Genomic DNA, 15,129 nt, shown 5'->3' with positions numbered 1-15,129 from the left:
TAGGTGGCACGGGTGCAGTGTTGATTTCTTGTGTCAGGTCTTGCAGACCAGAGTCCACTCAGGTCTCTTCTGGGGTGCCTGCAGGATGCAGAGGAGCAGCTCCGCTGCTCCATGTGAGTTCCTAGGTCTTTGATGAAGGCAGGCAGTCAGTGGATGCACAACAGCTTGCAGGATGAGACGACTTTGGTGCAATTCAGCAGGAACAACAGACAGGCTGGCAGGGCTGGTGCCAACTCAGTTGCTTCTTCCTCAGTCTTTCCTTTCGTGGCTCTTGAGTGTCCTTCTTCTTCACAGGTCAGCAGGAATCTGATTTCCTGGTGCCAGGGGCTCCCCTATATACTGAATTTAGGGGCATTAGGGGAGTGTAGGGTAGTAGTCAATGGGCACCTTACCCCTGGGGTAACTACGCCCCCTTTATGACCACTTCCTGTGGGAAGTGAGCATTACCTTGTCCCAGAGTTCCTAGTTCCCAGAGTTCCTAGTTCTGCCATCATGAAGATGGCAGACTTTTACATTTTGACTCCACATCAGACAGCTAGACTTAGGAGTGGAATTGGCCTTAGACTGGATACGTCTTGCTGACTACTAATTTTCCTGTCTGTCCTGCTGCCAAATGGGCCCTGGGGTTGGGGGGGGGAGGGTGGTTGGCACCCCCTATTTAAGGGAGGCCAGATTTGCATACCAAGGGTGGTAGGCCTCTTTGAAGCCATCTGCCTTCGAATGCAGATTTGCAGGTCATCCTGTTGGGAGGGGTGTTTTACCATCCCCAGCCAAAGCAGGCTTTTTTCCGGACCGCTCAAGAGCATAGGCTGTCACCCTTGGGGGGGGGGTCAGAAACTGTCTTTTGGTGGCAGGCTAGTTAAAACTAGTCAACCAGCGCACGGATAAATGGTAGGTTTTTCAGGGGACACCTCTAAAGTGCCCTGTGGGTGCATGTATTAATAAATCCATCACTGGAATCAGTGAGGGTTTATTAATACGAGTTGTTTGATACTAAGCATCACTATTTTTAGAGAAGCCATCATGTAGCTGGGGAACTCGTATTGACCGATGTCCAGCACATGCACTTAAAATGGTTTTCGTGATCAATTTCTATGTCTAAGAATCAATTTACAAAGACATAGCAGCGGCATATCTGCTCTTGCAGGTATATCCACATATGTAATATAAGGCACCCTGCTTTAGGGCTGTATGGGCTGCTGTAGGGGTGACTTACATAAATTGCACGCAGTTTTAGAGGACATAGCACACAGGCTGTGTACCATGTCGTGGTTTCACTTTTAGTTGCACCAAGACATGCAGCCTGCTGTGGCTGTGTACAGTGGCACAAGCTGTGCTTCAGCTTTTCGGGGACCCTCTTTAGTATGTATACCCTAGGTGCCAGAAGCACCATTTACTAGGGACGTATAGAGATGCTAAAGGCCTGGCCACTTGGGGCTCAAGTGCCCTTGTGTCTTTTTTTGGGGAATGAACACTTATAGTGTTCCATTCCTTCCTAGCTAGATTTGGGCTATATAATTGCCAATATCTACATTTATAAACTACCTTCAGTGATAATGAGGAAAGCACGAGATTTAATCAGGTAAAAAATGGCATGGCCCCTTGAGATTGTCTCCAATGTAATTTAGGATTGAAGACCCATATTTATGCTCTTATTTCCAGGTCTGCAGAAGTCAATGGCACTCCTCCTTCCTCACCTCCCATGCGACCACGGAATGACCGAAATGTCTTCTCACGCCTCACCAGCAACCAGAGTCAAGGGTCAGCGCTTGACAAGTAAGAAATGTCTCTGTGTCTAGTGCACTCATATCTAAGGGTTTAAAAACACTGTGACCTTCCTGGGAACTTTGTAGCAACATGGCATGTTAAACAATTCCAGTGTACATTTCTATGGACGACAGATAAGGTATTCATATTTGTGAACATGTGGGTTTTCAACTGTACTAATGCAAGAGGTCAAGACTCCTTAACACCAGAAGAACTAAGGCTACCACTGAAGGGAAGTGGAGATCATAGAAGCACTGACACTTAAAGTGAACTGCCTGTTGATGGGAGTTGCATGAAAGACAAGGTAGATCTCTTCATGCTTGACGACTAGTATCCTAGCACAAACACAAGAGGCCCCCAAGGTGTTCAAGATGGGTTCTAGAATTGCTGATAATTTGGAAGTCTTCACGGTTTTGTTTGGTGGAGTTTGGCCTTTAGAGCAATAGGATATTATGGCAATACCACTGTGAAAATGAGCACACAGATTTATAGAAGTGATCACAGACAAGCCACATCTTTATATTTCAAGAAGATAGAAAGCAAGGTCTCCTTAAAAGTATACCTTGTGTAAACCTCTGTAAGGCAAGAGATAGAGCAAACAACACTAGAGACTCTGATAGATAATGATAGCAGAAGTGTTATTTAAAAGTACAGATCTGGGCAGCTGTTCATGAGGGAGACACCAAGGCGTCACCAAAAGACCTAGGGCATATTTTCAAGAAAGTGGCGCATTGGTCCTGATGCACTTTTCTTATGTCACCCCTGCCCCACCTAACAACACCATGGTTGCATAGTATTTACAATACAGCGCACCAGGATGATCGCTAGGACAATAGCGTCAAAACTGAGGCACTTTGCTGCACTAGCATAAAAAAGATTTACGCTGGTGCAGCAAAGAACAGGGAGGCCCATTGATTAAAATGTGTGTGTCATTTTATTGCTTGCTCTGAGCAGGTATTAAAAATGATGGAAAAATGGCGCTGTGAAATCTTGTAAATTTCACTGCCCCATTTTTTCGGTCCTCCCTGTGTCGGAACGCACCCCCTTGCATATATTTTCCTGGCGCAGGCATATTTTGGCGCAAGGGTTTACAAAGTGGTGCAAGACCTCCTTAACAATGCTTTAGTGTAAACAAAATGGTGCTAGGGCAGCACACGGTGGTGCTAGGGGCTTGTAAATATACTCCCAAATATCTGAACTAAATTGAAGATGGAATTTGGCTATGGGAACTAATTTCAGCTCTTGGTTGTAAAGATAAGACTGTTTACCTGAACTGATGATGGTGAGGGCAAGGGTGCTTCATTTTTAAGGAAAGTTGTAGTAAAGATGTCAACTTTACCACTTTGAAAGATTAATGCCTCTGAAACAGTGAAATTGTCCACAAATTGGAACTGTTTGCCATTTTATTGACAAACAGGCATTATAAAAACAAAAGTAATGTTGACCCTAGAGTAGCTAAAGACAGAAAATTAACCAAAGATGTCTATGGAAATTTACTTTGGACAACTGGTGTCTAGATAAAACATTCTTTCATCCAAGTTTATTCAGTTGATGAATGGAACATTTTTTACGTTTTCTATAGAAACAGAAATACCAGATTTCCAGATGTGACTATTTGAAAGTAAAATGGTATTATTGCATGTTGTAAAACAGAAGCAAGAATCTACAAACAAAGGCATCAGTAGCATGCCATAGGACCGACTGAACGAGGAATTCTAAGTCACTTGGCAGAGGGATATTTCTGTTGGTGGCAATTATTTTTTTAAGGAGACAGAGAGTTTCAGTGGAATCTGAAATGAAGTGGATAATAGATATCCCCCAAGTTCCGAACAATCGAGAGCATCTGAAAGGCTAGTAGGACTGGTGAATATCCTCTTGCATTCTCACATGGCAAACGACCTCTGGCCCGATACGCCTGCTCTGACTTGACAGCTGGCCAGTGGGAAACCTCCCGATTTCTCTGTTGCTCACCTCTGCACATGATCCATCTTTCAAATTGTTCAGTTTCATTCCAGCCCCTAGTTCCCTGTCTGTCAACTCACCATGACCCTCTAACTCACAACTGTTTTGTCTCGTTTTCTTCCTGTTTATATACTGTTAACCTTCTCTGCCCTCCTTTAATACCTGTTCTAATATTTCTTGTGTTGTCTGTGTTTTTCTCTCCCCTAATCCTGCTAATCTTCTGTCTCTAGGTCGGACGACAGTGATTCCTCTTTCTCCGAGGTTCTGAGGTATTGCCTTTTCTGTATTTACAACTAGCCCTAGCATATCTATTGCTGTACGTATGTATGTCTTTCTTTCTCTTTCCTGTTCTCATCCACCCACTGCTGCATGAAATCAGGCTATTCACTAATCAGATGACATCACTTAGTGAACAACATGTCTGGTATCCTCAGTGCACGGTGATACAATGCCATTATTCAAACTCATTATGTCTGTTCCATGAGTTCTTTAATATACATCTTAAAATAAACCTATTTAGCTGATGTCTAGAACATCTCAAACTTTCATCATACCTATTCTATATTAATGAACATTGTACTGAACAAGTGTCTCATTACAAGATGCTTGAAGTCTTGCCCTAAACTCTGACCCCCACCTGGAGTTGCCCATACTGGGGTCTCCAGTAACAATAGAAGAGCATCATGGCTGGGTTTAGTTCTGTCCCCTTAGAAATAAGAAATTAGTCGGTAAATGTGGAATTCGGTCTCATGTAGTCATGGGTATTTCTTATTTATCCGCGGTATTTCTGCAGTTGAGATCTCTTGTTAAAATACAGCGACTCAATGAAGAGGCCACTCGTAATAAGTGATCAAATCTTTGTGAACACAGAAAAGGATGGCTGGTGTACTTATGATATGATCCTAGCATCTCCTAATTTCTTTCAGAACAAATGTTTGCACTACTTTATGCATTTTATTCAACCATCCAGTCGAATACTACTCCCTAATATGTCGATATTAATCCTAAAATGCAGTGTTGCAAGAAACAAACTAAACAAACTCAATTCTTTTGCGATTTACTTTCTCACAATGAAAACTCTTTAGAAAGGGCATCGTTTTTTGGGAAATAAATTGGGATTTTTGGCATGCATGCCCCTGATTCTACCCATACATATAATTTCTGGCCAGCACATTTTAATGGAGCTTTATAGTCTGCTCCTCTTTCTGCATACCAAAATGCCTCTTATTTGGTCTTTCTAATGATGGTAGGTATGTGTCACACTATCACAGAAACACTTGGGGATACATGTGTGCATTATGGACAGGAGTCTCTGAAGTTGCAAAGTATTATTTTGCAACCTTTCAAGGTTCCTTGGAAAATACTGCAACTTTACAAAGGGGGTAAAGTTTTTTGCTTTCAGTGAAATGTGTGACTTGTGTAACATTTTGTGACACATATATTTAACCATCAGCAACAAAATGGTTCTGCATATGATATTCTATGCAGAAATTATTACTGTTACTTTGCTGTGCAATGCCACTGTGCACAGTAAAACTCTGCAAAATGTTATATTGAAGAGAGAAAGTATGCAGACACGTCTCACCATAAATAAAAACAGTTCTGCAAACGGTAAAGTTACAGAGAAATATTATGGATGCATTTCATATGTAGGCTAGGTGTGATTACAGTGAAAATTATCTTGTTGTTTTGGAAACATTTTCACACAAAGCAGAAAAGTTTAGCTTGTGCAAAGGCAAAGTTTAGCATAGCAGCCGTGAGGTTTTTCTAAGAAGGCACAAGTCAGGAGCTTAGGAAAGCTTCTCTGGTGAAAAAAAATATTTAGCCTCCTCTAATATGTGGAGGCTAGAATTGAATTTTGACAAGATATTGTTAAGTCTTTGGGATAGTGAGGCTGTCAGTCAAGTTGAACCAAATGTTCAGATAGATGTGGGCTTGTTGATAAACGTGTTAATGTACTAGAATGGGGACAGCTGCAGTGATGTCTGCAGCTCCAGATTTCAATAAAATCGCCTCTATGTTGTGCTTGTACTTTAAGGACATTCAAATGGGGCACACATTATTCTTGTGCAGTACACGACCCCCATGTGTTTATGCAGAAATTGTTTGCTGTGGGAGAGAAAAACATTTTCACATTTCTTCTGAGAAAGGCAATGGGACACAATTTGAAGTGTCTGTGATGTTTTCTGAATGTAATTCTGATTAAACAAATATCCACTAGTCTCAAAAAGTCTCTTTCCAAATATAATACCTTTGTGGTTGGAAACACTATGAGTATTTCTTTAGTGCCCTGCCTTGTGTGTTCTTTTTAATTAGATTTGTTATTAGACCAGGATTTAGTTGGAAGCTGTTCGGCACCATCTTGAGCATCTGTCTATTGCAATGGTCCTCACTCTCCTTGGCTAGATGTCTAGGCTTGAGCTTTGCCATAATCTCAGCCATGTTGTTCAAGTCTCCCACTAATATGTTCAGAAACTATGCAGTTCAAGACTCCCACTGAGATTGGAAAATCTGTTATTTCCCACACCAGTAGTTCACATCCATAGGCCAAAGTAAAAATAACTTCATAAGCCTGGGAGGCAAAGTCCTTTAAGTCATGGGCCAAATTCCCTGGACTCCCCTTCTCCCAGATGAGACTATAAACAGAGGCATTTATCTTCTGAATTGCTCCCAGAATGGTCTTTCAATGTAAGCATTTGCTTCATTGCCTTGCCCATTCATCACCTCCGCAATTTTTTCGGGACTGGCCCAAAAAATACATTGGGATGTAGTTCCATGAAAGTATATTCAAAATTACATAGTCAAGTCTAGTGTCTGAAGAGCACTTTAATCCAGACCTGCAATTTGCACTTGGTGCATTCTTAATGTATATTTTTCTTTACAATTGCAGGCAGCCCGTACCTTCTAGGGCAAGAAGGAATATTCTTTGTGGGTTTCTATGGACCATATAAATAACTTGCTAGCCACTTGAGTTTTTCCTCAATCAGACACAGTTGCAAAATTCCTCCCTGGAGAGGGAAACCCTAAATCCTCTAGAAATTGACACCGTAATGGATATTATTGCTAGGTGTGGGTGAAACATTCTTGAAAATGTTGGAGTATGCATAATATAATTAATTCCACTCTGCCCACCCATTCATGAAAGTCATTGTCTTCTGACTTCAGCATTCTGCTCCTGTCCCTGTAGGCCAATCAAATACTAGATTAGCCTATCCGATTAGTACACCTGCAAACCAGTTTGACTTAGGTCAAACAAAAGAACATTTGAAAGCATTACTTTATTGGTGGCAGGGTGCAGAAAGCTTTGCACTTATGGTGAAAATTGGCATAATACCAATAGGCATCTACAATGGAGCACCAGAAAGCTCCAAGGGGAGAACTTGTGTTTTACAAATACAGATGTTATGTTTAGAGATATTGGTTTGATCTTAAGATCTGTCCGTCAGCATTCCAAAGGCTCCACCACTGTTCTGCCTGGTGGAGGGTAAAGATTGACTCAGCATTGCTCACCTCTTTGTGCCAATAGTACATCATTCAAATTAGGCAACCCACCAAGCAACCATACATGAAGGGCCTGGTAGTTGCTATTCTCTTTAGAGCATTAACATGTATTACTGAGAAGGCTTACTTTAAACTCGATTCTAGCACATTTGTGCCCTAGATACATGAGAATTCTCCTTGGCAAGGACTGCTGCTTTTTTGTCTGTGTGAACTACAAAACTCTTTAGAAAACAAACCCGTTATTCAAGCCTTTATATTATTTATCTTGTAGTTGATCTCTTTGAGTTTAGTATCTTCCCCAGTCAGTATTTTAAATAATTCTTGTCGTAAAGGTTGAATACATTTGAATGCTGAAATGTATTCATTCATAGTAAAAAGGGGGTGGAGGTGTTGGAATAAAAGAGAGGTAACAATGAGTCCGATGTTGGAAGAACAGGAAGCATGTAGAATGGCCGAGGTTCAGGGTGAGGGAATATGTCAGAGATACGAGGAATAAGGTGTGGGAAGAGCTGTTACAGAGGAGCATAAGTTGGAAGGCAGGCACCTTCCAATGTGAATGCAGACACCTTCCTAGAATTACAGGACATCCTATTCCTAAATCTTTAAGATCCATCAGAAAGTTTTAACCCCAGCCATAATAATTACAAATGAGAATCTGTTTGCCAGCCTTCCTTTTGTTCCCTGGGAAACCAGCATTAGTCTTTTCCAAATGGAAGTCCTACGTGGACATCAGTAAGCTGTATCATTCTTTTACTGAATGGGCGTTTTGCCAAAAACATGTCACTATCTAGTAAGAACCCTAGATCCATTAGAGGAGCGTGAGGAGGTGTCTTCAAACAGCTTCCTTAGCCAATGGTGAGCCTTGTGACTAGCTTTTAAAATCCACTAGGAATCCATCCACCAAGCTTATTCTTTTCAAAGGGAAGTCCTGCATTAGTTGTCTCGTATGATAGAAAGTATTGCACCAACATTTTGTACCAGGTGTATTCCTACGTCAACCTTTAATGCCCAATACAAACTCCTATTCCACAGGTATAACGTCTGTTGTGAAGCCATGTTCCAGCTTCCAGAGGTAGATTTGTATTTCCCTTAACATTCAGTTGACTCCGACTTCAATATAGTCATTGGAAGGCCATAATCTTTTTAAATGTTCATTCGGAAGTTACTGCATCATTCTCATCATGTACTATTGAAAGACCTACATTCGTGCTATAACAATGAAAAGAGAGGATAACAGTGGAATTTTGGCTCAATAGAAAATGTATTACTTGTTTTGTTCAGAGGAGTTTATACCTAAGACATTTCTAGACTATTTACTATTTGCCCAAATTGTATTTGATTATTCGTTTTATGTTGCTGTTTTAAAAAATATGGTTTCTGCCTTGATTAACCATCTGTCTTTGCTGCAAAAGGGGGGTGATTAACCCCATTGGTGGTCTGAAGGGTGCCCGGACAGCTCCGCTGCAGTGTGTCTCAGTGGCAGAAGGACACTCCAAACCGGTCCTGTGCCTTGATGCAACAGATGAGTTGCTTTTCACTGGATCCAAAGGTATGTTTAATCCCTGGAATGAGAGGGTCATCCCTTCCAGTGGGATATGTATATAAAGCAGATATAGGATGTAATACTGGGTTTGGACATAGATACATTCATACCTTATAGTAGGAGAGAGTTGAAAGTGTCAATTCACTTATGCGTGTTGATAGAAATGGGGTTCCTGATTTGCTAGGGTAGGCACCTAAGCCAGGCAAGAACCACCACTCTAGCCTGGGCGAGAGAGCTACACACCCAAGATAACCCCTGCCTGCCCCTTTGTAGTTTGGCATGAGCAGTCAGGCTTATCCCAGAGGCAATGCATGAAGCATTTGTGCATTACACACAACACTAGTGGCACAGTAAAAGTTATATAAAAATAAACTGTATTACACCAAATATCTTTGTACCAAAAACTGCATGTATCAATCGTGCCCTGCTACACAGACAGTTGTCAGATCATCACACAGGTTACTAGTACGCTGCTAAGCAAGCAGTTGTCAGGTAAGTAAATAGGTTACCAATATTGTACAACACCAGCAATTGTCAGGCCATCATTATCACCAAAAATGCACATAGAATGAAACATTCCCGTATGCCATAATTCATACAAAACATTACCCACCCTCCATAGCACAATTCATCTAGGTCCTGGAAATATGTGCACCACCAAACAAGGCAAGAATTATATATCCCAGAACACCAGGTCCTGAACTGCAGGGAAAGCACTGAGGATGAATAAAAACACGTCCTGGTGATAGAGAACAAAGCAGAGAGGTAATCACCCCACGATCCCTCTTACAAGAGGACCACAGCACATCTGTGCTTCTTCTGCATGAAACATGGAAATTGGGACACACTCTTTCCAAGACACCTCGCAAACGGAGGATACAGTGCCTCATAGCTTCTTTAATGAAGGCTCAGCAGGCTCGGGACCTCTGTCAAGGGTTTCCCCTCCGTCCTGCCAGCCATATAGTATTGTCACCAAAAGAAGAAAAATATGCCAAGAGGAGCTTACCCTCCACAACAACACCTCCGCAGCCTCTATTGCTTTTGTGGCAGGGATGGAAGGAGAGCGTAAGGAAGGCAACTCACCTTGAAAGGAGGCAACCCCACTCTTCTCACAGGGGCTGCCTCAAGCAAACAACCCTCAACTGGGCATGGCCTCCATTGAGGCTTCCCTCCTGTCTGGTAAGGAGCTGGTGCTCACTGCTTCCCATGTTCTCGGAGACCACATGTCTCCTCTAACAGCAATGCGGCCTGGCGAGGTGACCCTCCTGGCTCGGGACCCCACCCACCATGACACCGAGCCTTCCCGTTCTCTCAGGCTTGTTGAGAATCCTCATTCGTCTCGGCCCTCAGCATCTCTGAGTGAGCTGGCTGCCTTTGCTTTGCAACTCGGGCTGCGGTGGTGCTTCCTCAGCAAAAAGAAGTACCTGTTTGTGCCCGGGGGCACCACCGGGAGCGCGCTCATCCACGCTAGCTCCACGGCTCCTCGCACCCTCTCCTGTATCACAGAGGGAGAGCACACAGAGGGTGACATGGGGACACTTCTTTGCGCCTCGCAGCAGCAAGAAAAATAATAAAGCGGGCCAGGAGTGAAACGCCCTTCACACTTCTGGTGCAGCAAAATAACTCTTCCTGTGCCACAATGAAAGAATGAGGTGCTCTCCACGTGTTTCCCTAGGGCAGGGGACACACCACTTGTGCTCAGCTATAGGACAACAATAGAAATTCAGGGGAACCGGAAGCATACCATGCAGCCCCTGGAGACATCTATAGGGGCACAGGACTGCAGGACTCAGGAAAGCAGGCCAGCACAAGTGTTCAGAGAAAAGCACTGGCAGCCCTTCCAGTGACCTATAGGTCACAGGTCAGTCGAACAGCAGAGCAGTCCCAAGGATCTCCTTGGCGAGTCCCGCCAGCAGCATCTTGTGTCCAGTCCATCAGTGTCTCTGTTCTCAAACATGGGGAACAACCCCTGTACTTATTCGAAAAAATACTTTGATCTAAGGGGGCACTTCAAAGGATCCGCAGAAGTGCACAACACCCCCCTTTCAGCCTCAGCCCTGACTCAGACATCAGTAGGGGGTAATCAGTCCATTGCGTGAGTCAGAACACAGCCTATTCACATGTAAGGGGTGAACGTTCCTCCCTCTCCCCAGCCCAGGAAGACTATCAGTATGCAGATGCCTCTTCTGTCACACCCAGCCCCTCCTGTGTGATGGCTGTCTGGAAAGCATGCACCAAGTGGAGCTGTCTCTCTACAGACATGGATTGGAATCAAGCTGCAAAAGCACAAGAGTCATAAGCACAGAGAAATGCCCACTTTCTAAAAGTGGCATGTCTTCAAATGGTAATAAAAAAATCTACCTACATCGGTAAGCAGCCTTTTTCACTACCATTCCAACCATACCAAACATGCCTACACCATCCTTCATAGATCAGGAAATACCAATTAGCCATATCAAAGGGCATTCTCAATGCACTCTTATGAGACAGGCAGCATTCACAGCAGTGAGAAACTAAATAGGCTGTTTGTCACTATCAGGACATGTCCTACCTCTTACCTAAACTGCACCCTGCCCATAGGGCTGCCCAGGGCCTACCTTAGGGGTGACTTATATTTAGTAAAAGGGGAGTTCCAGGCCTAGCAAGTAAATTTAGATGCCAGGTCCAGGTGGCAGTAAACTACGCACTCAGGCTCAGCAGTGGCAGGTCTGAGACAGGCTTGAAAGGCTACTCCTGCGGGTGGCGCAATCTGGGCTGCAGGCCCGCTAGTAGCATTTAATTTACAGGCCCTGAGTATAGGGGATACCACAGTACAAGGGAATTAAAGGTAAATTAAATGTGCCAATCAGGTGTAAGCCAATCTTACCAAGTTTAGAAGGGAGAGCACATGCACTTTAGCACTGATTAGCAGTGTTAAAGTGCTCAGAGTCCTAAACCCAACAAAAAGAGAGTCAGAAAAATAGGAGGAGGTATGCAAAACGTTTGGGGATGACCCTGCAAAAAGGGCCAGGTCTAACAAGTGTGTTTTCATCAGCTGCATGAGAGTACAAAACACACCAGAAATCTGCCTGCTAGATGTGCTTATGTCTTAAGTTACTGAGAATGACACAGGCCCTCATCACAAGAATCTCTGTACCCTGTTTGCTATACATTGAAATGGATCTATGTCATGTCATCCTACCCCGAATTCCTGGTCATGAACATCACATTCTCCACCACTGCTACCTGTTTCCTCCCTTTTTAGGGTTGAGCCTTCTTATCACTTGAGAGACTCTGTAATAGTTAGAAAAGGGCTTGGAGCCCCACCCATGTGACGTCAGTGTCTTTCATTGGTTTGTGGGCTTGCCTTTTAAAAATCTGCTTGCTTTCATTAGTGGAAGGCATGCATACGTCATGCCTTTTCCGGTGGTTAGCCCTCCTCGAGTGCAGCGACCGAGTACTGAAAACATACGAGGCTCGCTGTTTTCTGTCCGGTTTGTGGCCTACTTTTTCTCATTTTTCGCAGTGCGATCTCGCTTGTTTAGCGGCGCGATCGCGCTTGTTTTTTTTGTTTTTTTCATTTATTGAAGCAAGAAAAGTCCGGTTGGGAGTTTACAACTGCTAATAGCTCTAACTTGGAGAAGTGCGAGACCCATTGCATTGCGAATGCTTGTTTTCATTTCTGATTCTTATGTAAGCATCTCTCTTGACCCCTTTCTTACCTCTCAAACTTTTTATTTATTATATTTTTACCATTCCCTCACTTGAATTACTTCATGCCCTGTGCTGTGTTCCTTTATTTTATTTGAGTTGCATCTGTGCTGACCTAACCAGAGGTTGTGCACCTACCTAAGACCATCACACATTCACTGACATGCATGAATCAAAGTTGGTTTTAGTAACTGTAGTACCTACCAGCTCTGAATGTCTGCACTCATTGAACAATATAAACCTCACTGTGACATAAGTTATTTTGTTTTTGCAATAGCTTAGTAATCAGCAGGTTGTAGGTCCTAAACATTAATAATCATGTGGAAATCAATCAAGCATTCCTATACTTTTTCTAATTTTGAAAACACTTGTAATTCTCACCGACACAGAAGATTACTCCTGATGATTTGTATGAATGCTATACCTGATATAGTGTTGGAAGACCTAACAAAAATGCAGTTTGGCAACTTTAGGCTATGTTTTCCAGTTTATGTATAAAGCTCATGGCTAACCAAACTTTGGGTTTCCCTGTGCTATCTGAGAAGATGGAGTGAGTGATGGATCCTCGTTAAAGTATTTAAAGTGTACTCATTCCAATTACAGGACCTCAAAAGAGACTATGTATAGTACTTGTACATTAAAATCTAACACCAAGTTCAACTGATGTTTCCAAGAGGTGAATGGGAAGAATTTCAGTTCCATCTCCAAACTGTTTAGGTGATGTCATACTGAAGTAAAAGAAGACAGACAAACTAAATACTGTTGTGCCACTGAAAACTTAATGGAGAGTAATCCGGACTAGTGGATGGCCTGTTTTTGTTAGAAATGGTAAGTCAGTATTTAGGTTTCCCCACTGTGGGGCTATCTTTCCTCTATGCAATATTGAGCAGACCCCCTTTCCCCCTGATTTGAAGGCCATGTACTAGATGTTAGACACACACATCAGAGCTCTACCATGCTGATGATCATAGTAACTGGAGACCTCATTGGAAAAGCTTGGTGCCTCAAAGGGGAGGCTACAGAACTAAAACATGCCCATCAGAAGAGCTGCATCTCTCCTAGAAACCACATTTCCAGGAACTGTGGTGAAGAAATCCCACCAAAAGGCTTATGTATAATCCAATGGACATCAACTAATGACTGGACCTCTTCATCTGCAGATTCCCACTCAGACGTTTGTACCTACAATTAAAACACATTATTTGAGCCTCACTTCAAGGTACCCACTTTCCCAGCTTCTGCAATTGCAACCCCATCCTGTTAAAAATCTAAAGAGCAAACCAGGGAACACCAATAAAATGACTCCAACGCCTTGCATCAGGCATCCACTCCCCACGCTAATCTTTCACCACGTACAACTCAGCTTGATAATATTTGTGGAACTCACCTCGGTTAGCACTTGCTGGCCACTTGAGTTTTTCCTCAATTAAAGAGACAACAAATGGTTACTTTTCTGACTCAGCTAATCACACTTTAGGCTAATCCTTCCATTAACAGTTTGGATTAGCTTGTGTCACATGTCCCACCTAAAATCCCACACTGTGGTTTTGTTAAATTTGTACCATCGTTCCCTTGTAGACTTTAATGCTTTCTCAATACTTACGATACACCAGGAGGCAAAAATGCCCTCAGTGAAAAGATTTGACCTTCATTCATCTGTAAACCTCAGGATGTAGGAATTGTGGGAGCTCAGCTCTCCCATTTCTGCCCTGCCACCTGCATTACTGGAACTCTCCTGTTAGTAACAATCTCCCAACATCCCTTTTCATTATTTCTATATTCTATAACAACTTATTCATTTTCAAAATTCTCTCTATGATACTGCCTACCATATTGTCTCCCTTTTTTGGTCTAGCTTACACTCAACAAGCTGGTTTCCTACCCAGAGACAATACACTTTGTTGAATGAAAATGAACATAAGGTTTGTCCATTTGTATTTTAATTCTCAATACAACTTACCTGTTCTTGATTTTCCTGGAGATTTTCATTCCTGATTTAATCCTCATTTAACAACTTTACTCCGGCCATTGGATGTGCATTACTTCCTACCACGAATTTGGTTTGAAAAAAGCTTCTCTGGAACCCATACCTAAACCTAAGACACCTTTTATCTTTATCCTTTTCCTGTCATTTGTTTATCTGCCAAGGATGTCCACGTGTTCTTCTGCAGCATGAATCTTTTTTCAGATTCACATATAGTGCATTATTCTGCCATCTAGTGGTAGGATCAGCAATTGTCTTCTTTGTAGTCTGCTTTTCCTCCTGTTGTCAACTACCATTTGTAGTTTGGCCATCCTGCTATAACACACTGCATATGCTCCAAGAGCCCCTGTGTCTGTTCGCCATCTTCACATTCCATTTTCTACTGTTGCGTCAGGAAGCAAAAATCAGAGCTCAAGAGCCATCGAAGCAGAATCCAAAAAAGGCATCAGCATAATACAAAGGAATATACATAAAAACCTAAAAATTGCAACATGTGAGCTTGTGGAAACCAGAGCACGAGGGTCAGAGAATGCACAGCTGGGGGCAGGGAGGTCAGAGTCATTGAAGAAAATGGAGAACACCTCTTTAAGGTTCTGCCCGAAGTGCCACCTTAGGTTCTCCCAGAAAGATATTTGCAATATCTGTAATCTCTATTTACTAAAGGATACAGTGACAAAGGCCA

General features: G+C 42.7%; 1 protein-coding gene across 3 annotated transcripts in view; it reads left to right on the top strand.

Annotated features, from left to right (window-relative positions):
• Positions 1 to 15,129, top strand: part of KIF21B (kinesin family member 21B) — a 357,661-nt gene that overhangs the window by 296,301 nt on the left and 46,231 nt on the right. For 2 of the 3 annotated variants that reach the window (XM_069238888.1, XM_069238886.1), the window contains exons 27-29: positions 1,663 to 1,776; positions 3,960 to 3,998; positions 8,643 to 8,779. In XM_069238888.1, coding sequence (XP_069094989.1) covers positions 1,663 to 1,776; positions 3,960 to 3,998; positions 8,643 to 8,779 — 290 coding nt within the window. The remainder of the gene's footprint in view (positions 1 to 1,662; positions 1,777 to 3,959; positions 3,999 to 8,642; positions 8,780 to 15,129) is intronic. The other variant, XM_069238887.1, reaches the window with a different exon arrangement.

The sequence above is a fragment of the Pleurodeles waltl genome, chromosome 6, assembly GCF_031143425.1.
Source record: "Pleurodeles waltl isolate 20211129_DDA chromosome 6, aPleWal1.hap1.20221129, whole genome shotgun sequence".
In the NCBI taxonomy this organism is placed as follows: Eukaryota; Metazoa; Chordata; class Amphibia; order Caudata; family Salamandridae; genus Pleurodeles; species Pleurodeles waltl.
Note: the sequence above shows the minus strand (reverse complement) of the source record. Positions and strands in the feature narration are given on the sequence as shown.